Source organism: Hyperoodon ampullatus (assembly GCF_949752795.1).
Source record: "Hyperoodon ampullatus genome assembly, chromosome: 19".
Lineage (NCBI taxonomy): Eukaryota > Metazoa > Chordata > Mammalia > Artiodactyla > Ziphiidae > Hyperoodon > Hyperoodon ampullatus.
In genome coordinates, this window is record NC_136932.1 from 43,655,148 (window position 1) to 43,678,158 (window position 23,011).

Consider the following 23,011-nt stretch of genomic DNA (forward strand, 5'->3'; position numbering starts at 1 on the left):
GAGGCGGGAGCTGTGAGGGAAGCAAGGGAGGGCACCGCCTGGGGTCCTTGATGGGCCTCCAGCCGGGCAGCTCTCCTCTCCACTGCCTGCTGCTCCCGGGCACGGCACACTCGGGGAGAACAGAGAACAGAGACAGTTCACCGGAGAGGCAGGAACAGGAAGAGATAAGAGATTTCAGGCTTCTGGGAACCTAGGGGTGTGATGCCAGAAAGTGGGCGTTTTCTCCTTTGGGAAAGGTGCCAGCCCCCATCTTTGTGGGTAGAAGTGACTCTCACCTGCTGGGCCTGTGGATGCTCTTTGCTCCAGGGCTAAGGAACAGCTGGGGGCGGGGCCTCTGTCCAGGGGTGGGATGTGGCAGCAGGACTCGGTCCCAGGCTTGTCTCCTCCTCCAGTGGGGCGCTGTGTTTTCTCTGCCAGCCCGGTCCTCATCACCCGCCCACCGCTCCCCTGCCTGGGTCGGTCTAGGGGTGTCATCCAGGGAGACACAGGTAAACTGGTTCCACTAGATCCATGGGTCTTCAAAGTTGGTCTCCTGCACTTCCCTGGTGGCACAGTGGTCAAGAATCCGCCTGCCAGTGCAGGGTACACGGGTTTGAGCCCTGGTCCGGGAAGATCCCACATGCCGCGGAGCAACTAAGCCCGTGCGCCACAACTACTGAGCCTGTGCTCTAGAGCCCACGAGCCACAACTACTGAGCTCGTGTGCTGCAACTACTGAGGCCCGCACGCCTAGAGCCTGTGATCCACAATAAGAGAAGCCACCGCTCGACACAACTAGAGGAAGCCCGTGTGCAGCAACGAATACCCAACACAACCAAATAAATTAAAATAATAATAATAATAATCTGCCTGCCAATGCAGGGGACACGGGTTCAATCCCTGGTCTGGTAAGATCCCACGTGTCGTGAAACAACTAAGCGCATGCGCCACAACTACTGAGCCTGTGCTCTAGAGCCCATGAGCCACAACTACTGAGCCTGCGTGCCGCAACTACTGAAGCCCGCACGCCTAGAGCCCATGCTCTGCAACAAGAGAAGCCACCGCAATGAGAAGCTCGTGCACCGCAACAAAGAGCAGCTCCTGCTCGCCGCAACTAGAGAAAGCCTGCGTGCAGCAACAAAGACCCAATGCAGCCAAAAAAAAAAAAAGTTGGTTTCCCAATGGGGAGCATCAGCATCACCTGGGAACTTAAAAATGCATGTTCTCAGCCCCACCCTGGACCTCTGAGCCAGAAGCTCTGGGGTGAGGTCCAGTGACCTGTGTTTTAACAAGCCCACCAGGTGACTCTGATGCTGCAGAAGGGTGGGGGCCACTACTGAACCTCAGCCTCTAACACTGCACTTGACACTTCAGCAGCTGCCCAGTCAGTACTGGATAGATGAACCATTATTCCCCGAGGGGAAGAGCATGACCATCTGCTGTGTCCCAGGCTCCATGCAGTCACTGCACTTACCTTCTTACGTCAACAACTCTTGAGGCAAGGGCCACATCTGAATCCTACGGGAGTCATGACTAATAGCAGTGGTAGGAGTTTTACAAGTGCTTTCAAGTTTTTAATTTCCACAACAATCCTGTAAAGGAAGTATTATCCCCATTTTACAGATGAGGAAGCTGAGACAGAGAAGTACCCATAATTTCAGGTACTAAGTAGTAGAGCTGGGATTCAAAATCAGGTATCCGAAGTTCATGAGCATTCCACCTGTGGTTTCTTTTAAGGACTACTTGGGTCATCCAATATTTGGGACAAATCAAGTCATTTCTGCACTCCATGATTTTTACAGATGACACAGAACATCCTCCATCCCTAACTGTGAGAATCTCAGGTTCAAAAGTTAATTTGTAAGTTGGATGCTTGAGACTCAGAAAGCAAGGATTTCTTGGTTCCCAGAACCACCATAAAGAACCCTTGACTCCTGGCAGCTCCCAGACCCTGGTGGGGGTATCTGCATCCCATCTCTGCCCGAAAGCTGAAGGCTTCCGGGGTTAACACATGATGAAACTGCTTCAGAACCCCATCAACCCTGGGACACACCTCTAGGAAACACATTTGGAATTCACCCTGGAGGCTGTAAGGATTGGGTCCTTCTCCTAAGCTAGGTCTGGTCCAGGCACGGGGTTCTAGTGGGAGGTGAGTGTGGTGGCTTGTGCTACATCAGGTCTGAGGAGTCTAAAGGGGGTGTCGGTCCCAGCACAGAGGCTCCTGAGAGCCGGGAAGCAGAGGCAACAGCCCCTTACAGGCTGGGCATTTGGATGTAGGGGCCTCTGGAGCTGTATTTTCTCTGCTCGGCAGGTCCTCATCGCCTCTTTATCTTACTTTCCTGCTATGGCTCCAGGGCTCTCACCCACATCCCACAGGTTTATCCTGTTTGATATATATTTTTCCAAAAAAATTCCATGGTTAGAAATATAATTCGGTACAAAGTTAAAAACTGTACTATGAAGTTTATAACATAGGGCAGCAATCTCCTGCCCTCCCCATCCCCAACCCAAGTCCCTCTCTAGGCAACCCTTAGAACTCAGCCATTTCTGCTGGTGTTTACCTTTGTACTGAAACCTCATGCTGATTCTACTTCTTGATTTTTCAGTTTTATATATTATATGTCATGATATAGAATATCATGATATCATATTCAATCTCTCCAACACAGGTATGCTTCTTATCCTGTTTGTACATCCTTGGGTATCTCCCCTGTCCTCATGCTCCAATCTGGGTTGGCTGGCCTTGGCCTCTGGCCCACACACACAGCCACTGCCAACATCCTGGGGACTCTCTTTGCCCCTCTCCTCTGTTGGATCCTCAGTTTCCTGTGTTCCTGTGTCCTGGTTTTCTCCCTTGTTTGGTTGGAGCACATCCTGTAGTAGCTGCCTGAGAAAGAATGTATGGGAGGTAAATTAAAACAAAACAAAACAAAACTTCACAAGTCTGAAAATATCTTCATTCTACAGTCATTAAGATTTGGGTGGATATAAACCCAGATTAGAAATTATTTCCTGCCAGAATTTGGAAGATACTTCTTCACTATGTTCTGGTTCAAAATTTGCTTTGAGAATTTCAAAGCCATGTTAATCCCTGACCGTTGGTATATGACATGTTTCAAAAAATTTTTTTTCTCTTTGGAAGGTCTTAGGATTTTTTTTCTTTAGGATTTTTATCCTGGTGTCCTGAAATTTCATGATAAGGCTTGCTATAATTCCCTAAATTTTTATTCTGAAAGATTTCAGACATAAAAATAATTCAAATATGACATATAATGAAATATTATAAATATTACAAACCCATCTATCCATCGCTGAGATTAATGAAACATTATCAGTAAAGTTGAAACCATTCCTTGTGCCTCTTCTCAAGATGTATCTTGAAAGCTGTTGTTTATCCTTCCTATGCATTTTTTATTCTTCTACTGCATAAAATATATGTTAATATATAACATTTTTGCATGTTTAAAATCTCTATATAGATGGTGTCATAACATATTTATTTTTTCTGCCATCTGTTTCTTTGCTCAGCATTGTTTGTGAGAGTCATCTATACTGAGCGTGGCCTGACTATATCACAATTTATGGATCTCGTCTTCTGTCGATGGTATTTAGGTTGTTACCAGTTTTTAGCTAATAAAAAGGTACTGCTCTAAACATCCCGTGCACATCTTCTGGAGCACATATAGAAGAGTTTCTATAGGGAAATGGTTCTTGGTTCTGCCAGCACGTGGAGTCATCTGGGGAGCTTTACAAAATCCTAAAGTCAAGGCTGGGCCCCACATTGATTAAGCCAGAATCTCTAGGGGTGCATCCAGCATGAGTGTGTGTAAAGCTGGCCAAGTGAGTCCAATGAGCTGTCAGTGGTGACCACCACTGCTCTGGACCAGTGTTCCTCAGAGTATGTGGTCCTCCAGCCAGCAGCCTCACCTGGGAACTTGATAGACGTACATGCTCAGCCCCTGGCCCAGACTTGGTGGGTGAGAATCTGTTTTAGCAAGACTTCAGGTGATTGCACTGCACCTGCAGGCCAGGTGCATCTTCATCTACAGGTATTGCCACATGGCAGCTCACGATGGTGGTGGCCCACCGCACGGCTGTGGTTTTATGTCACTGTGCTCAGCACTTGGTGGGTTCTTGCTCTATGAAAGCTCCTTTCCTTCAGTCGTGGGAGATATTCTTGTATCATTTCTTCTACAATTTTCTCTCCTCTCTTTTCTGTTTCTTGGCTTGAAATTCCTATTAGTTGGAGGTTAGACCTTCTGCATGGATCTGATGTTTTGGTTGTCCAATGGTCTTGACTTTTCCTTCTTTGTTTCGGTGTTTTACTTTCTGGGAGATTTTCTCACATCTTCCATCCCTTCTAATGCCTTTTAAAATTTCTGCTATCATACATTAAAAAAAAATTTCAAGAGCTTTAACACTTCCTTTTAAAAAATGACACTCTTCCTGTTTCATGGGCAAATATCTTCAGAGGATTGTTCTCTGACCCCTTTCTTCTGTGTACTGGAGCCTCTGTACGTTCAGCTGCTGGTTTTGGTCAACTGCTGGTGCCCCTGGCTGTTGCCACTATGACTGTAACACAGCAAAGGTCACAGGAAGCTCTGTACATGTGGGTAGGGCTTGGGAATGGGGGCCTCATAGTGGTGACTGGGTAGAGACTGGGGAATTGGCAATTTCAGGATCTGTCTGTCTTTTCTCTTTGCTCAGTTTCCCAGAGAGAAATTCAATAATGTCCTGCCTTGGGGTGGCTGGATGGGAACAGGCCCAGCTGTCAGCAGAGGAAGGGGGCTGAGGGTCTCCCCATTAACCATCGCTTCACCCCAGCCTTTGGCCGGTCTTGGGGTTCCCAATCCGGAATCCTTCTAGTTCAGCCTCGGCCAGCTGTACACCTGTCTGCTACCAGGATCAGAGAAGGGCAGTCGTGTGCCATCTGGGCTCGGGTCAAACCACTTCTTCCAACCAATACTATTTTCACACCATCTTGAACTTCCGCCTTAGGGATACCTGGTCCCTCCATGTTCTGAGCATTTGGGGGATTCTGCAGAGAAAATGGGCTTGTTAAGGGTTGCCAGCTCCCTTAGACACTTTGGGGAGTGGGGGAAGCTGGCACTAAACAAGTTATATGCTTCCATCTTCCAAAGTTTTCAGACCTCTCTTACCTGCTGCCATCTTTGCAGTTCATGTCATTTTCATTCCTTTATGTCACTTTGGTGGGGTTTGGGGAGACGGAGGAAATACAAATGTGTTCAGTCCACAGTGTTTAACCACAAATCCTTGCCCATTTTACACGCATTTTGACACATTTACATATAAGTTCATATAACTCATTTTGATTATTTGTACTTTTTATTTTTACTTAGATGGCCTTGTTTTTCCCATTCAACGTTAGGTTTGTGAGCCCTTCTAACCCACGCAGATCTAGCTCATTCCTTTTACTGTGGCTTAGCAAGTGTTCCAGCAACCAACGTATCACATTTTTTCCATCCATTTCTCTACTGATGCATCTCAGAAACACAAGTGATTGTGGCCTTTTGATCAACACGCTGGCTCAATGCAAATTCTCATCTTTATTGTTTTTATTCTGAAGCATAACTTGTCACAGGGAAACAGTGTTCTTATCACTTTTTTTTTTAACTGTCTGCCAGCGACTAGGGCAAAAGAGCTAATGGTGGGGCCCTGAGAGCCTGGAGAAGAAGGCCCTTCGAGGACCAGGCACGGGGTGGTCAGGAGGGAGGGTGTGGGCGCCGTACACACAGAATCACGCATTCTCTCTCCTCCAGGAAAGGTTTTCCAGAAGCATCTGCCCACACTTTGAATTAAGTGTTTTTCTGCCAAACTGAGCCTACTGAAGAGGAGTGAATTAATGGCTTAGGGAGCTTCACGCCCAGCAGGGGGCTCAGCTGAAGGCTGCTTGCTCTCCAGTGAGTGAATTCACAGTGTTCACCAGAACCCTTTCCAGCTCCAGCAGCCCTCGGGGAGGCCAAGGAAGGCTTCCGAGAAACCTAACAGAGAGCCAGGTTCAACAGCAGCTCCTGGGCCGGGAGGGAGGAGGCTGCATCCACGTGCAGAGCCGCAGGGGAAGGGGGAGGATGGGTGGACCTCTCATCCCACCTGCTCTGGGTTCCTCTCTGGGGGGCCACGCTCAGGTGTGAAGGGTCACGCTCAGGCTCTGATTTCTTTTTCCATGAATACAAATATGGAGAAAGCCCTGCCTGGCACCCTCTGAAATTGCAGTGCGTAGGGGAAGGCCCCAGAAGGTGGGTCTGCAGGCCCTTCCAGTCCAACTAAGACGAGAGCAAACTTAAAATGAACATAGGGGTAGACTGGGGGTGGGGCTGGGGGCAATAAATAAAGGTCACGGCTGAGGGGAGTGGCTGGGGTGGCGGTGGAGAGGGGGCTCCCAGGAGAGAAGGGGTGCAGAAAGGCACTGGGTGGGGGGAAGCAGACTCAGCCCCGCAAACACTGGTTTGTTGAGTCAGGGGTCACGTCCGGCAGGGCTGGCGGTGGAGGGCCCTGGGACTGGTCAGGAAGGAGCCGGGTAGGGTCTGGTTCCAGCTCTTTCTCTCTCTCAAGCTCTTCCACTGGAAAGTCTGCCCATGCACCAAGCACGCCTCTGCTCAGGGCAGGCAGAGGGGACCGTCGGAGCCCACGTCAGCAGCAGGGGCTCGCCCAGGTGTGCCTTCTACCTTTGGAGGAGAGAAAAAAAGGCCACTATAGGGGGAGCAGAGGCAGAGTCCCACCCCAGTGACAGTGTGAACTTTGGGAATGAAATGCAGGGAAGGCTGACTCCTTGCTGGAGCGGCCTGCACCTGAAGCAGCTGCCCCGTCTGAAACTAAGCAGGGGGCTGCCCGGGAGGGCCGGCGGCTGAGAGCTGGGCAGGGGGCGCCTGCAGGCTGGGCCCAGCCCTGCTCCGCTGTGCTGTGTCATTGCAGGCAGGTCGCCCAGTCCCTGTGCTTCAGTGTGGCCATTGATACCTGGGCTAGTCAACACAGGTCATCTTGGGACGCCAGCAGGAGCAAATGGACATGGGAACATACAACCCTCCTCTAGGCCAGTCCTTTCCAAGTAACAGCTTAAGCCCTGGAACCCTGTCTATGTGCTGGGCCACACAGCCTGCCCCGTGATTACTGGACAGTTCCTGAAGACCCACTCAGGTAGGTACCCCACATGGACCCTGGATCTTACCTACCCTGCAACCTGCAAGGGACACGATGTGGTCCCCATTTCAGTGATAATGGAACTGGGCACTGAGAGATCAAATATGAGGTTGAATCTTATGGATTTGACAATATTTAACTGTTTTTGATCTACAGAAATGCAATTTCATGCGGTTCGACCTGATGGTTTGCCCAAGTTCCCATGGGTATGGGTGGCAGGGCTGGGACTGGAGCTTGGGCCTGCTTGATTCCAAACTGCCCTCTCTGGGGGGATTGCAGGAGGCGAGGGTAGGGGGCAGAGGGCGCACGCCCACGGCGCCTCCCTCCCTGAGACCTGCCCACCCAGTGTCACAGTCTGTCTCTGTCCCTCGTGACCATCAAAAGGGGAAATGAGGGAGGAGGAGGGAGGGGAGGGGAAAGGGGAGGGGAGGAGGGAGGGGAGAGGGGAGGAGGGAGGGGAGGGGAAAGGGGAGGGGAGGGGGGAGGGGAGGGGGGAGGGGAGGGGAGGGGGGAGGGGAGGGGAGGGGAGGGGGAGGGGAGGGGAAAGGGGAGGGAAAGGGGAGGGGAGGAGGGAGGGGAGGGGAAAGGGGAGGGGAAGGGGAGGGGGAGGGGGGAGGGGAGGGGGGAGGGGAGGGGGAGGGGAGGGGAGGGGAGGGGGGAGGGGAGGGGGAGGGGAGGGGGAAGGGAGGGGAGGGGGGAGGGGGAGGGGAGGGGGGAGGGGAGGGGAAAGGGGAGGGGAGGGGAAAGGGGAGGGGAGGAGGGAGGGGAGGGGAAAGGGGAGGGGAAGGGGAGGGGAGGGGGAGGGGAGGGGGAGGGGAAGGGGAGGGGGAGGGGAGGGGGAGGGGAGGGGAGGGGGAGGGGAGGGGAGGGGGAGGGGAGGGGAGGGGGGAAGGGAGGGGAGGGGGAGGGGAGGGGGGAAGGGAGGGGAGGGGGAGGGGAGGGGGAGGGGGAGGGGAGGGGGAGGGGAGGGGGAGGGGGAGGGGAGGGGGAGGGGAGGGAGGAGCGCTCCCACAGGGTTTCCTGGTGGGAACTCCCCAGCCCAGCAGGCCTGCAGCCGTCCCCGTGCGCGGCAGGGGCACCAGCTGCTGCGCTGACCCACACAGTGTGCACCGTGGATCCTCTGGTTGTAGACGCACTAAGCCCAGCTGGGGCTTCTTTCTGGAAGGAGGCTAGGCGCCGATCGTGCACCTGCACAATTTTCTCCCGCTTGAGTGTGAGGACTCCCCTGTCCCCCAAGTGCAGGGTGACCTCAGGTTGGCCGGGGCAGGTGGGAGCTTGGACTCTTGCCCTCGGCTTCCACACCCATCACATGCGGATAATGAGCCTCCTGTCTATTTGGCCAAGAGAATGAAAGTTGACCTTGGAAGTGCAAGGGCAGGCCGGCCTCCATGCCGTCAGCTCTAGGGGTCCTGAATCCTCCCCCCCTTAGGATTTGGGCCTGCCCTGGCCTGGGCTCTGTTTTGGGTGAGTTGATTTGCCTTCCTCAGCTATGCAGTAGGTTTCTGGAGGTCAGGGACTGTCCCCCACCACACCCGGCCCAGGCTGGGCACGCACTGCCTGGCGAATAGCAGGTGCTCTGAAAACGGAGTTACTGTGACTGTTAGGCAGGAAGGGAAATGCTCTGAAAGATGATACATTTCATAAAGCAGAGGATGGAAACAGCCATTGTTACAGTTACCGAGAACGGATAGGGAAGGTCACCACTGTTCTTTTGGGTCCCTCTTTCTGTTCATTGTGGGCACGGATGGGTCTGGCTTGCCTCTGTTCAACGGGCACCTGGCACAGGGCTCGAAAATGCAGAGAACTGAAAACACCCCCTAGCATTCTCCAGGGCAGAGAACTGAAAACACCCCCTAGCATTCTCCAGGGCAGAGAACTGAAAACACCCCCTAGCATTCTCCAGGGCAGAGAACTGAAAACACCCCCTAGCATTCTCCAGGGCAGAGAACTGAAAACACCCCCTAGCATTCTCCAGGGCAGAGAACTGAAAACACCCCCTAGCATTCTCCAGGGCAGAGAACTGAAAACACCCCTTAGCACTCTCCAGGGCAGAGAACTGAAAACACCCCCTAGCACTCTCCAGCGCAGAGAACTGAAAACACCCCCTGGGGGTACAGATGGAGAGGAGGTGGGTACGTTGGAAGGAGGAGCTTGGTACTCACTGTGGCCTTTTGTGTCCGGCCAGGGTGGGGTCCCCACTGCGGGTCCGCAGAGCCGGTCCTGTCTCGATGGCCAGGCTGCTCTGGCTCCCTGAGAGGTGGCTGGGTGGGCGGGGAGGCCCCATCTTTGATGACTCCACGCTGCCACCTGCAAGAAACCACATGAATGATTCAGGGTTGGGTCCTTTGGGCCTTGAACTGAGACAGGGCCCATCTCAGCCTGACAAGGAGCTGATCTAAAGTCTCCTCATGTGGAATTGTGACCTGTACCTACGGGACCGTCTGCCAGAGCCCCTTCCCCTGGGAACCGCCACCCCCTTTCTCCATCCACATGGCTGCCATGTTCTAGCGGGACCCCACCCTCTGGCCACTGCCGACTGGCCCACAAGCTACAAAGGCAATCGAATGGGCCCTCAGGTCATTTCACTAAGGAACAAGTAGTTACCCACATGAAAACTGGCAGTGGGGACGAGTCTGTCCTGCCCTCGGAGAAGGAGGGTGTCGTGGGGAAGCATGTAAATTTCTGTTAACCCAACAAGAGGGACATTCACTGCTGCCTCTGCCGACTAAAGAATCCTCACTCAGACATGGTTGTTAGCCCCTGCTCGGCCCAGAGAGCAGAGATGGGGCCTGCAGACTGCACTCCATCTTCCCATCTCCTGACCCGCTTGGCCGCAGCTGAGAGCCGGTGTGAAGAGAGGGGACAAGAGCTGCGGTAGTGGGAGGTGAGGAGTGTAAAACCTGCCCTAGCAACCAAGGCTGGCAGGTAAGTGTCCTCCGCACTTTCCTAAGAGAGAATCTGCAGCCTGAAGGGGCCTAAGAGATCATCTAGTCCAGGGACAGTTTTCACCTCATGCATCATCCCTGCCTACTGATACTGATCCCTGGGAAAACTGCATGGAGGAGGATTCCGAAGCCATGTCAGACTCTGTGGGAGAGAGTACCATGATCAACTGGTAATGTCTGCCATGGGCACAGGAGTGCCAGGCATTGGCATCTCTGACCTAGTCCAGACTGCCACCCCCGGCAGGAATTCCTTCTGTATCAGTTCTGGCAGAAGATCACCCAGCCTTCCATTTCCTTCCAGTTTGAGGCAGTTATTGAAAAGCTTTCTTCTTAGGTATTAAATTCAGCCTGAAATGTCATGCAAGTATCCCAGTTCTAACCTTTGGAGTGACTCTGAATGAAGCTGGTCCTTTTCCTGGGAAGGTCCTTCATGTGTCTAAAGGAAAGGAAAATGTGCCCCCAGTCCTTATCTGCATATATACCTGAGCTTCCCTTCCATATATATATATTTTTTGGCTGCTCTACACAGCTTGTGGGATCAGTTCCCCGACCAGGGATTGAACCCAGCCCATGGCAGTGAAAGCCGGAATCCTAACCATAGGCCGGCAGGGAACTCCCCTTTCCATCTGTTCTTGAGTGGTGCCAACACTTTAGCTCCTAGCCCTCCCAGCTGAAGGCCCATTTTGCCTCCCGGATCTAGAACAAGTCCACAGACCCACCCACTGGGGAGCCACTAGGGAGCGGTAGCCTGAGGAAGCAGCAAAGCCACTGCCCCGGGGGCTTGGGAAACAAACAGTGCTGCTTCCCACACTTACCTGATTCCCCCCAGGGTTTGTCGCCTTTCCGGTCCCTGACCCCAGTGGGTGGGAGTCTGTCCTCCAGGCTGGAGGAGCTGAGATCTGAGTCGCTGTCACTGTCGCTGGAAACCACTGGAAAAGAGACACCAGCACAGGAGGTCACCCCCGCCCCCGGCCATCACCGGCAGGCGTGTCCTTCCAGGACAAAGTGGCATAGGACCTCCGCCGGCGGCCCTGGTGTTTGGGGCACGGGGACAGTGGTCCGGGGATAGGGATGGCAGGGTACTCCCTTCTGTCAGTTAAAGAGGTGAGTCCCGGTGCGAGGAGGCTAGGACTCGGGGGTGCGGTGCCCAGTATGACCAGCACTGGCAGGGAGGGCTCAGTCCTCAGGCAGCCATCTCCACCCATCACCCCCTCCCTGTGGCTGAATCAGAAGCCTCTTGCTGGGAGGAGCTGATTACCCCCTTTGGTGCAGGCCCAACTGCACCTGGCAATGTTTAAAGGTGCCCGGCCATGCTCTGCAGGGATAATTCCAGTCCTCACTGACCCTGATGGAGGGCTCCAGGGCCCTGACATACACTAACTCAAGGAAGCTTCAGAACCACCCTGCAAGATAGGAGATAGCATTGTCCCCATTTCACAGGCAAGGAAACCGAGGCCCTTGCCCACAGTGGGATTCTTACTCTGGTGGGCTGGCTCCACAGCCTGTGTTTGTAACCACTCTGATTCCACCAGAAGAACTAAACTGGGAGCCAGCAGGCCTGGGCTCTCATCCCAGCTCATCCAGCAACTCCCAGTGGGGTCTTGTGAATGCAGAAGGACCAAGGCTGGTGGGGCTGGAACCCCAGGAGAGGGAAGGGGAGGGGGAGCTCCCACAGGGAGCACCTGCTGTGGTGGAAACCCTCTTTTCTGGACTAAATGCAACCATATTTGGCTGGTTAATCAACAGTGGGAGTCATAAAACAGGATCTATTCATACATTAAACACTCCATTTTAATTTTAAGCATAGAAATGTACATCCATTCGCCAATCTTTTTTTTTTTTTTTTTTGTGGTACGTGGGCCTCTCACTGTTGTGGTCTCTCCCATTGCAGAGCACAGCCTCCGGATGCGCAGGCTCAGCGGCCATGGCTCACAGGCCCAGCCGCTCCGCGGCATGTGGGATCTTCCCGGACCGGGGCACGAACCCGTGTCCCCTGCATCGGCAGGCGGACTCTCAACCACTGCGCCACCAGGGAAGCCCCATTCGCCAATCTTTTGATGAAGGGCTTGGGTGCTTCTTTGAGATCGACCCACATGGTCTTTTGTGTCTAAACTGCATCCATATTGCATTGTGATTCTCAGGTTCAGTTTAAATTGGAGCAGATCTTGAAGACATGGGCAAGCAAGAATCCTCTATTTTTCCGTTTCTTTCTCCCATTTTTTTTTTTTTTTTACAGTTGTGCTGCCTACACCTAATTCAATAGCTTTTGTAAGCAAGTGACTTCTACCAAGTCTTTCCAAAGTCTTGGTTTTAATGAAACGACTCTGTGTCTTTTCTGACTTTTTTCATCAATTTATATAACATTTAATTAAATGATGTAATTATAATAGCAAGTATAACCGCTCAGAAAGGTTTGGGATCACAGGTAACCAGCTCGCATAGGTGACTAACTCAGCGGGTGGGGTAAGAGTCAGTGTGTCTTCCCCAGGAATGTAATATGCTGGTTACAGAGGGAGTTGAGTGCTTTCTGCCAGGCACTGTGCTAGGCACCTGGGGAGCATTATCTTACTTGATCTGTAGAACAAACCTGAGCCATAGGGACATGTTTGGTGGGAGATGATACTGGAAACAAAATCAATCTATATCAAGGGCAGCTAATGGGTTTCATCTGATGCTCTAGGCCCCTCTGGAGCAGCGTGCAGAGGAGAATCCTGAAATTGCATTAAGGTCCAGCAGGGAGAGGGTCTGGTCAGTTAGGGAAGCCCACAGTGGTTACAGGAAGGGAAATGGCAGGACCTATGCCATGTAGCTTCCACCTGGATCTAGAGCCTTCTGGAAAGTCTTCATGCCTTCAGCCGGTGTCACCTTTCAGCTAAGGAAGTCACAAGTCATAGAACCAAGCAACGAGAGGGGCTGGAGCTGGCTGACCACTTCAGCCTAAGAGATCTTTGACCCTGTGCTTCCACAGCAGGGCAGCTGTGCTTCGAAAGCTTTAATGACTAATTGGTTCTTCTCCCTCCCTCATCCCCACATCTTGCCAGTTTCATCTAAGCGGTTCTTCAATCAGTGGCCTCCTCACCCTGGTCGCTGCCCTTGCTTCACTCAAGGCCTCATCGTCTCCAGCCTGGATTGCTGTGACACCTCCCAGCTGGGCCCCATCCACAGGCACCTCCTTTTGTACAGGCTCCGCTAACACACAGATCCTGGCTCACCCTTCTTACAGGCTCCCCGGGACCTACAGGATCAAGCCTGAACTCCTGCCCTCCACTACTTCTTCAGCATCATCCTGCACAACTGGCTCTCCTATCTGGGGCTCCTCTGGCCCCACGCGGCCTGGAGCTCCTGCCAAACTGCCAGTCAGCACCTCTCGCAGGGACTGGCTTCCCTCTACCCAGAATGCCCTGCCCACCCCTCTTCTTCTGGCTTAGTTTGGGTACCACCTCCTCCAGGAAGCCTTCCCTATGGCTCCCACCTGTCTGGCTGAACGCCTTGTGTGTTCTGCTACACCTGCAGCAACTACTTCCCGCTTTAAGTGTTCTGTGTGTGTTTCCCCCAGCAGACCGAGAGGCTCCTGGAGGGCAGGGGACAAATTGCACCACAGTTAAGGCTGGCGTTCTCCTCCTGCAGAGCCTGATCCATGGGGGTGGATCAAGAACGATGCTAACAGGATTGCTTCCAGCTTTGCCTTCCTCTGTCTGCTCAAGGGTTTTGCCTCTTCTGCTGTTTCTTTCCCTTCTTGCCCTCAAGGAAGAGTTCTGCTTTGGCTTTCTGAGCTTTTGTGATGAAGAATCTAAAAGAGATGGGGACTGGAGGGGTTGTGGTCCACATGCCCCCTTTACAATATTTGAGAAACGCAAGTAAAGGCCTGACGTATTTTGCAATTGCTTTTTAGGCCCCAGACTGGGTTTCTTTGATTATGAATCCACCGAGACCCGATTCTATGGGCATCAGTTTTATAAGCATTTACGTATTTTTGGCTCATTCACTGACTGACTAAATGCCAACTCTGTGGGTCCCCAGACAAAGGGAGTGGGAGGTGGCAGGAGGTAGCAAGCCGCTCCCCACGTCTCCCTTGGGGCAGATGCAAAGGAACTGGGGAGGATTCTTCCCCCTCCCGCAGCAGGAGGAGGGGGTGTCCAGCAGCCTGTTAAGCAGTGGGAAATCCCTGAGGGGAACACGGTTACTGTTCTCCACATTGGTTTCCCCATCTCTTTGGCAGAGATGCTTACGGGTACTTTATTCCTTTTTCCTGACTTGGAATGTTCCGTCTCCCCCATGTTTGATGTGCAGGACCTTCAAAATTCTGGGGCAGGGTGGAGAATATGAGGCTGAGGCTGAGGCAGTGCGGGGGTAGGGGACATGACATGGAGCTCCATGGTATGGAAATAATGCCTGGATTCTTTGGTGCTAATAGCAGATGCCACAGGGCACGACGTACCGAGAGCTTGAAAGGAGACGATGGGAAAGGACATCCCAGGACTCGGGTTATGGTGGCTACTCACTCACCCTATTTCTTCACTCTGCTCCCTGTTCTGTCATCTGTGGTACATGGTCACAGTGCTGAGCTAGGAGTGGGCTTAAGCTGCAAGAAGACTGTTATGCTATGTTGCGAGATCATTTTTTGTTGGGAGGGGTATGTGCTGTCCAAGCACCAACGCTGGAGGTGGGGTTCGGGGGCCATATTGCCTAGTTCCCACTTGGTGCCTGTGCTGTGCAAGGTTTAGAAAAAATAAACCTCCCCAAGTGACACTCAGTTGTCTTGTTTTTTGTCTCCTTTTATAGACAAGGGCCACAGCCATGGAAGGGGGGGAACAGCCCCAGATGACAACTGAGCTCACAAAGACATCACAGAGAAGCAGCCAGCCAACGACTCATCCCTTTCGGATACGTCTCCCTCGGCTCAAGCATCCTTGCTCACTGTGTCTGCGATTTCAAGCAGGGGCCCAAGCCTCAGCTTAGAGGTCTCTGTGGTGCAAACTCAATCCCATCTCTAGTCCACTCTAATGAACCCCACTCGAAAGAAATAAACCCAAGGAAGTCGGCAGTGTGGACACCTGGCCTCGGCACTTAGGTCAGTGGGAAAGAAACGCACCAAGGAGACCCTGCGGAGAACATCCCTGGACACAGCCCAACGCAAACGCTGTTTATCCAAATACTCCTCCGGCAGCAAGGGAAGAAGTTTTTCTTCTTCCTCCCCCTCCAAATGTTGCTGGAAAACCCGAACCTTGGCTAATTTGCCATTCGATTGCGCTGCCACCTTTTTCCCTGCACGGCAGCTGCAATCGTAAATCTTCCAGGTTTATTAACAAAGCTTTTAGGCTCATAAATCTTTTGGCTCTTGCTCTTCCACCCTCAAGAAAACACTCTGTGTGTCTGAAGGCTGATTTTTTCCCTCTCATTCCCCAAAGGCTGAGTCTAGGATGGTTCGGTCAGTGATGAGCACTTGTATTCTGCCCACGTGTGATTTTCAGATTGAAAATGGGAAAACACCAGGGAGAAGACGTCCCGAGAGCTTCCCCAAGAAGGAGGTGTCACTAAATGGATTCACCCGGGCTCTGCCAGGAAGCAGGGAGGAGGGGGGCCTCCCCCTCTGCAGTGGCCTCAGCCCCTGGACCACTTGCTTGGGGACCTGGCGTCCCTGAGATTTTCCCATCATGCCGCAGCAGGGCTGCCCCACTCCGCCCAGCTCTCATCCTCAGAAGCGGACAGCCCCGGCACCAGCCATGCCCGCTTCTCTGGGGAGAGGCCAGCTTCTTTTTTTCTTCCCCCCTGGCTCACTCTTGGATGGATTTGCAATTTGACTGTCACCATGGAAACTCAGAGTTTTGGTACATGAAGGTGGGGGGAAGTCTTCCCTTTTGGAAAGTCTTTCCTGATTGCCTCAAAGAACGTGTGGCAGCTGCTGGCTTGTGGAGATACCTTGCCTGGGACTGTCCAGGGGACAGGCAGGATGCTGGCCACTTGACCTCACAGCACTGCACTGGGATTTGGGGGACCTGCTTCCTGCCTCTGCTCTGCCACCATCTCTCTTTGTGACCCTGGGGACACCTCTCAGGGCTTCATCACACACAAAAAGAGGCCAACCTAGACAGCCACTCTGGGTCTGAATCCTAGGATTCAACTTCAGGTCAGGTTTGTTCCATCAGTGGAGAGACCCCAGTGCCCAACTCTGGTTGAGAGGCGGGGAGATGTGACTTCTGGGCCACACAACATCTGCCTGCCTGGCACAAGGACAGCCAGCAGCCTGTAAGCTTGGGAGGCCCTTGTGAGCAACTGCTGCTCTGCTTGGAGGCTCCCAAAGCCCCAAGAAATTACGGGAATTAGAGAGGAAGAGAGATATTTTCAGCAAACATTCTGCCAAAGGCAAAGCAGATGGTGGAAAATTTTGCATACTAAAAGCAAAAAAAAAAAATTGTTTTTTAATGTAAAGGAAAGATAAGGCCCTGGGGAATGCAGAGACGTCCCCAGTTAGCCTTACCCAGCCCACCAGGCGGGCACAGCTGCAGAGAAGAGTCACAGAGCTGTCCCCATGGGGACGGGCGAGGGCTGCCCCACCTGGGAGTAGGGCCAGGCTTGCAGCCTGAAATCCCACCGAGGTGCCTCCCGAGTCTGGGGCTCTGTTTGGTGGTAGCAGCACCGAGGTGCAGGGGTGGTGCAGAGGCTCCGAGTCACACAGTGTCCTCGCTCTGCCACTTCCCAGCTGTGGGACTCTGGGTCGGTGTCTTCACCTCTCTGTGCTCAGCAGGCCCACCTATGAGATGGGGCAATGATGGATCCTTTCCTGGGTTGTTGTATGAATAGAGATAACACAGGCAGTGTCTGGCACATGGTAGGTGCCTGATAAATGGGAGCTATTTTATTTGATGGGGGGCGGGCATCCTGAACTCATGGCCCACACCATCTGGCACAGAGCTGGCCCCTGCACTCACCATGTTCGGTGCCCGGGCCAACCTCATAGGGGTGGACTCACCTTTTCCAGGGGAGCTTAGATTTCCAAGTTGTGTTTCATAAGACACTGGAGGCACTAGGTGCCTTCAGAGGCTGTTTGGAGGCCGAGCTGGGATTTGAACCCAGGCCTAACTCTTGTTGGAATCTCTGCTCTTTCCTCCTCACCCAGGATGCAGGGCACCCCATGGTCTGGCCTCACCCCAAGGGCTCTGGGCCCCTGCAGGCAGGTCAGTTCATCCCCTGTCTCCTCAACATGCCTTTTCCCCCCAGAGGCAGGGGCTGCAATGTGTGTGAGAAAAACGTCTAGTTCACTCCCAACATCTATAGGGTTGAATTCCAGCTCTGCTTTGGACACTCCTGGACAAATACCTTCATCTCTCTGAACCTCAATCTTCTCATCTGTAAAATGGAGCCAATAACAACTACCAATAAAATAAGATCAAGAGATCAAAGTAGGACCAAAAGCATTGCAAGTCTAAACAGCTACACGAGCCTCTACATAGTTTTGAAAATTAGATGCCAATTCATCCTCCAGGAACCCATCCAAACCGTGCCTCTGTTGGAAAATTTCTCCAGCCCAAGGATGGAAGACAGGCCCTCCTTCACTCTCCCCACAACTGCTGGGGCAGCTCTTCTGGGCCCTCTCAGACGACCCCTGGCATTGCATTTCTTTTCCTACAAACACCTGCCTCGACTTCCCCAACTGTACCAGGAACCCCTTCAGGGCAGGGTCACGTCTTAACTGGTGTCTGGCTCCTTCCCTCAGCCCCCATCACTGGGCCTCGGGCCAAGCAGGCACTCAGCAAATACGTGCTGACTGCTTTCTGAAAAAGCCTCCCCAGGAGAGAATGCAGCACTGTGTAGAGACAGCAGGACTGATGGTGGTCAGCAAGGTGGTGGCGAGCCAGCTCGGGCTGGGTTTTCCACCAGGCAGGCGCCTCCTTGCAGCCTCTCCCAAAAGGACACTCGAGTGGGATGAGCGAGCCAGGCGATGGTGGCCTCAGCCTGAGCTAGGCACAGACTAATGGGGGGAGGGGCTGTCGGAGGCCGGTTGCCATAGACACGGGATGAGTGGGCTCTGGGGAGAGGAGTGCACTGTGTTCATGCAAAACCTTCTCTTCTTCCAAACCCCAGGCCCGAGGACGAGGACGGGCTCTTCCTTTGTTTTGGAAACTCCCTCCAGGGTCCCAGACAGTCAGGGTCTGGACAATAAGAAAGGGAGTCCCAAGGCCAGGGGCCCTGTCCTCATAGGGATGGGCTGGGTGGAGCCAGAGAGGCTCAGAGCCTGCCTCCCTCCCTCCCTCCTGGACTCGGAGTCAGGAGATCCGGGTGACCCTCGCTGTCCAGCTGCCTGATCACCCTGGGCCTCATTTCCTCATCTCTGAGGTGGGGATAGTCACAGGACCACCACAGAAGGAGGGGTGAGGGAGTGGGACACGGAAGCTCTCCTTCCTTGGTCCCCCTTCCAGGCTGCCACCTGGGACCTCAGCAGGGACAGCACAGACCAGGCCAGGAATTTAGAGTTGGGGAGTGGAGGGTTTCCTATGCTTGCTTATTCATTTGCCATTGATTTTAATTAACTCCCTCCTTGGGACTTGCAGACAGACAGGAGGTACCAGATACTGAAGGTGAATCTTCAGATCAATGGTGATATGGTCGCCAGCACTGAAATCCTGTGGTCCTGCCCTGGCTGGAGGAACTCCAGATGGAATGGGAGATGGACGGATGGAAGATAAGAACAGCTCCTTCCAGAGAGAACATGATACTCTGCAGGGGAGGTGGAGAGTGTTCAGGGAAAGGAGAAGTCAGGAAGGACTTCCTGGAAGAGGTGGAATTTAAAGATGGGCATGATTTTGGCAGGTAGAAATGCTGGGACTGGGGTGTGCCAGGCATCCCTGACAGAGAACAGGAAACGCAACGGCCAGGTGGTGGGCTTCTCCAGGGCCAGGATAGGCTCAAAAGGAAGGCTCCAGACTCAGGCATCTAGGGGACGAGGGGCTGGTCTGGCTTGGATGTGCTCTGCACTATTTCTCTCTGGCAGGTAATTGCTTCTGATCTGTGGCAGAGATGAAGCAAAGTGGGTGCATACAGTTCCTGACAGTTTGTTTGCTGGGATGCAAAACGCATCTTCATCCACTCCATGACGTCAGTGCTCTCTCTCTGTCCTTCTTTCGGTCTCTGTGCCTTTGTCTTTGACTTCATCTCTTTGTGCCTCTCTTGTTGATGGTTTTAAAAAAAAGCTCTCTCCCTGCCTTTGCTTCTCTTGTCTTTCTTTCCCTCTCTTGTGTGTCTTTGTGTCCCTGTGTGTTTTGAGTCTTCTTGGGTTTGTCTCTTGATCCCTATTTCTGTTTTGGTCGGTTTCTCTCACTCTCCAGTCTCTGCACATGTCTGTCCATCTGTCTCTGGGTCTCTGCCTCTGTCTCTGTCTATCACGTCCCCTCAGAGTCTGGCCTCAAGGTGTATCCCTCAGGTTCCCTCACCGGGGCTGGAATCTCAGTCCCTGCTCAGGCCCATGGCATCTGATCTCAGAGCCTAGGTGGGGGGCTGGGCTGCCAGCTTTGCTTGGACTCCATGTGGACCCCAGGAGTAACTGAGGCAGGGGCGGCCCGGCCCCTCCTTCCTGTATGGAGATCACCGGACAGACAGCTTCTCCCAGCCTCTGCCACCACTCCTGGACCAGCGAGCGGAAATCATCCTGGCCCCATCCGTGGGGCCGGCCTCCACCCCGTGATGGACAAGAGGCCTGGGGAGAGGACTGCTGAGCTGAGTGGAATCAGCACTGTTATCTCCGAGGGCTTTATTGGAGTCAGATAGGGCAGGCGGGCCCAGATTTATTCACTTCACCAGGTCCCCAAAGGCCGAGAAATCTAGAGTGGGCGGAATTAAGCTGCAGGTCCACACAGCGAGGCAGGTGAGCGGCTGGAGAGGGGTGTGCTGTATTGCACGTGGCGAGAGTTCTGCAGTCATCTGCTCAGCGGAAGCCGGGCTGCCTGGGGGTGGGGCCTGTTTCCCCAGTTCAGCTCAGATGGGGGATTGCAGGGTTGGCAGGGGGCAAGGAGTCCCAAGACCTTGTCTTGAAGCTGGAGTCATCCAATCAGCTGAGGCTGTCATCCGGTTGGGACAAATTAGAAGCGAAAGCCATGCCCCTGACCTCTGTGGTGTGGCTAATGAGGGCCTCCTGCTCTTGGAAAATCAACCCCCAGGCCAGTGAAGATGCCCAGGACAGGCAAGAGGGTTGCAGGGGGCAGGGGTGGGGCGCAGCAGTGGGGACAACGGTGGCTCCTGGAAGCTCAGGGCTTCTATTCTGGGGGTGGCCCCTCCCTTCACACACGCCGGCACCGAGCTAGCCCTTCACCAAGGGCTCCGAAGGTCACGACAAATTAGTAACGCATGGGCTTCTCTTTCAAAACACAGCCACACAAGACATGGCCAGGCCTCTGCTTCCCTGAGACTTGGGAAAAGGGCAAAGTTTCCCGAACACCATGGGGATTTCTCATTCTGCGCACGCCGACATTCCAATGTAAATTATCTGCCTTAGTTTCCTCTTCTGTAAAATGGGACGACAGTAGTACCCCCAGCACAGGTGTCGGAGGATTACACAAATGCACAGAGCCTGGCATGGGCTGCGGTCCACAGCAGCTGAAGCCTGAGACCTGCCTCTTTCACCTGCACAGACCAACAGGCAAGTGGCACCCAGGCCCTCAGCTGAGCCTGGAAGAACGGTGGCCGCATAGAAGACTGACTGTCAGTGTTTGCCCAAGCGGGGCTCACAGTGGGCTCGGGCAACTCAGCACCACCACCCCCTCTCCTGCCCCCAGTGGGATGGATGGCATTCCCATCCCTAAACGGCTAGTGGGAGCCACAGACAGGATTGTCCAGCTATGACTTGTTTTTGTTTATTTATTTTTTGGACCCAAACAGCAGACCTACACCATGAAGACCGGGGTCAATGGCCTTCAGGGTGCCGGGCTGGACACACAGCACCCTCCTCAGGTGGTTCAAAAGCAGCCTCTCCTCCCTCCTCTCTGAGCAGTCCTGTCTGGTTCACATCTGTGTGTGTATTTGGTGGTTTCTATTATATTTATACATTAAAAAAGCCCAGGTACTTCCAGCTGCCCAGGACTCTAGAACCCATGCAGTGTGTAAGACGAACTGAGACAGGGAAGGTGATAATGAAGCATTAGGGACAATCCCGGGGACAGGACCGTGAAAGGAAGACTTAGGAAGTTCATAAGCGCTTAGTGACCGTTTACCACAAACACAGGGCACGGGGTGGGGGGAGGGGGATGGGATTTCACTGGCAGCACATACCCGGTGTGTGTGTGTGTGTGTGTGTGTGTGTGTGTGAGTGAGTGAGTGAGTGAGTGAGAGAGACGGGGCCACTGCTGAAATGGGGCTGGTCTTTCCGGTAGACGCAGCCTCAATGTACAGTCTGGGAGCTGCTTGCCTGTCAGAAATTCCTCCATAAAGTCTCATCCCCTTGGATTTGGAACCATGAGATATGAAAGCTGGAAGAGAACGGACTCTCTGTCTCAGTCCTCGTCATCCCCATCCTTCTCATGGGGAAACCAAGGTCCAGAGAGGAAGAAGGACTTTAAAAAACTAAAGTTTTCCTGCCCAGGGATCCCCTATGAAAACACAGGAGCTCTGCAAGGCCCTGTGGGCGACAGTGGTGGGTCACCTCCACAGAAGGCACAGAACCACCGTGGGCGGGATTTGTGGGGTCAGGGGAGGAGAAAGGACGCCCAGGTGTGCCATGGTCAGGCTCCTGTCTCCTACTGGTCAGGTGAAGGGTCAGTGAGTGAGGTGGGCTGGATATGAGAAGCCTTCACTTCCACAGAGACGTGCGCCCACTGTTTTTGCAACAGGTGTCCCTGTTGGTCTAACTTCTAGTCTCTCTCTTTCACTGGGATGTAGAAACAAGAGCTATTTCACTTTCTCCTTAATAACCCAGCAAGGGTGATGATCAAAGAGCGTGAGAGACAACAGGGAGGGGTGGGGACTGCAGCAAACCAGAGACTGCAAGGCCTGTGTGAAGGGGGAAGCTGCCACTTAGCCTGTCCAATTTTTCCAGGGAGGGGCAGTATGCCAGACCTTCTGATTTTCAAAAAAGAAGCCAGAACTCCATATTCTTTTTTTTTTTTTTTTGCGGTACGCGGGCCTCTCGGTGTTGTGGCCTCTCCTGTTGCGGAGCACAGGCTCCGGACGTGCAGGCCCAGCGGCCATGGCTCACGGGCCTAGCCGCTCCGCGGCATGTGGGATCTTCCCGGACCGGGGCACGAACCCGTGTCCCCTGCATCGGCAGGCGGATTCTCAACCACTGCGCCACCAGGGAAGCCCCTCCATATTCTTTTTAATGAACATTCTCTACCTTTAAAAACGTTGTCAATGAATTTAAAGCAGTGAGTCGGATCGAGTCACTGTTCCATCAGTTTGGAACCTGTAATGCCGGCAAATGTCCGACCCACCCAGGACAGACGGCATCCCGCCTCCAAACGATGAAGCCCCCCCGCTCTACTCTGCCTCCTTCTCCAAGCCTCGGCCAGCCTGCCCCCCGCCTGCCCCCTACAACACACACTCCCAGCTGCTCTGAAGGCTGCAGGGAGTTCATGTACCACATCCAGCCTGGTGTGATAGAAACGGCAAGTCCTGAGTCTGCTGGGGAAACACTGGGGGTGAGTAGGGAGTAGGGGAGAGGGCAGCTGAGCGCCCCGAGGAGCTTCCAAAACACTCATGTCTCAGGAACAGAGAAAGAAGGAAGGCGGCATAGCACCAACTGGCTCTGGGCAGTGAGCAATCCTGTCTGAAAATAAAACATTTTACAATCCACAACCGTGGCTCATTAAGAATGAATGGATGTACTGGTATAAATAGCATGCTGCGTTAAGAAGTCAGGAAACAGCATATGCGTTTGATGGAAAAACGGCTGCCGCGAAACTGCTGATTAGCTCAGTCGGCTGCAGCTCTGTGCTAACGAGACAG

General features: G+C 53.4%; 1 protein-coding gene across 1 annotated transcript in view; it reads right to left on the minus strand.

The window, feature by feature from the left end:
* Positions 1 to 6,595: 6,595 nt before the first annotated feature.
* Positions 6,596 to 23,011, minus strand: part of RPH3AL (rabphilin 3A like (without C2 domains)) — a gene marked incomplete at its 3' end in the record, with an annotated part of 169,511 nt that continues 153,095 nt past the window's right edge. The window contains 4 exon segments of the mRNA XM_079725576.1: positions 6,596 to 6,660; positions 9,295 to 9,354; positions 9,357 to 9,443; positions 10,897 to 11,010. Of these exon segments, the coding sequence (XP_079581702.1) occupies positions 6,596 to 6,660; positions 9,295 to 9,354; positions 9,357 to 9,443; positions 10,897 to 11,010 (326 nt within the window).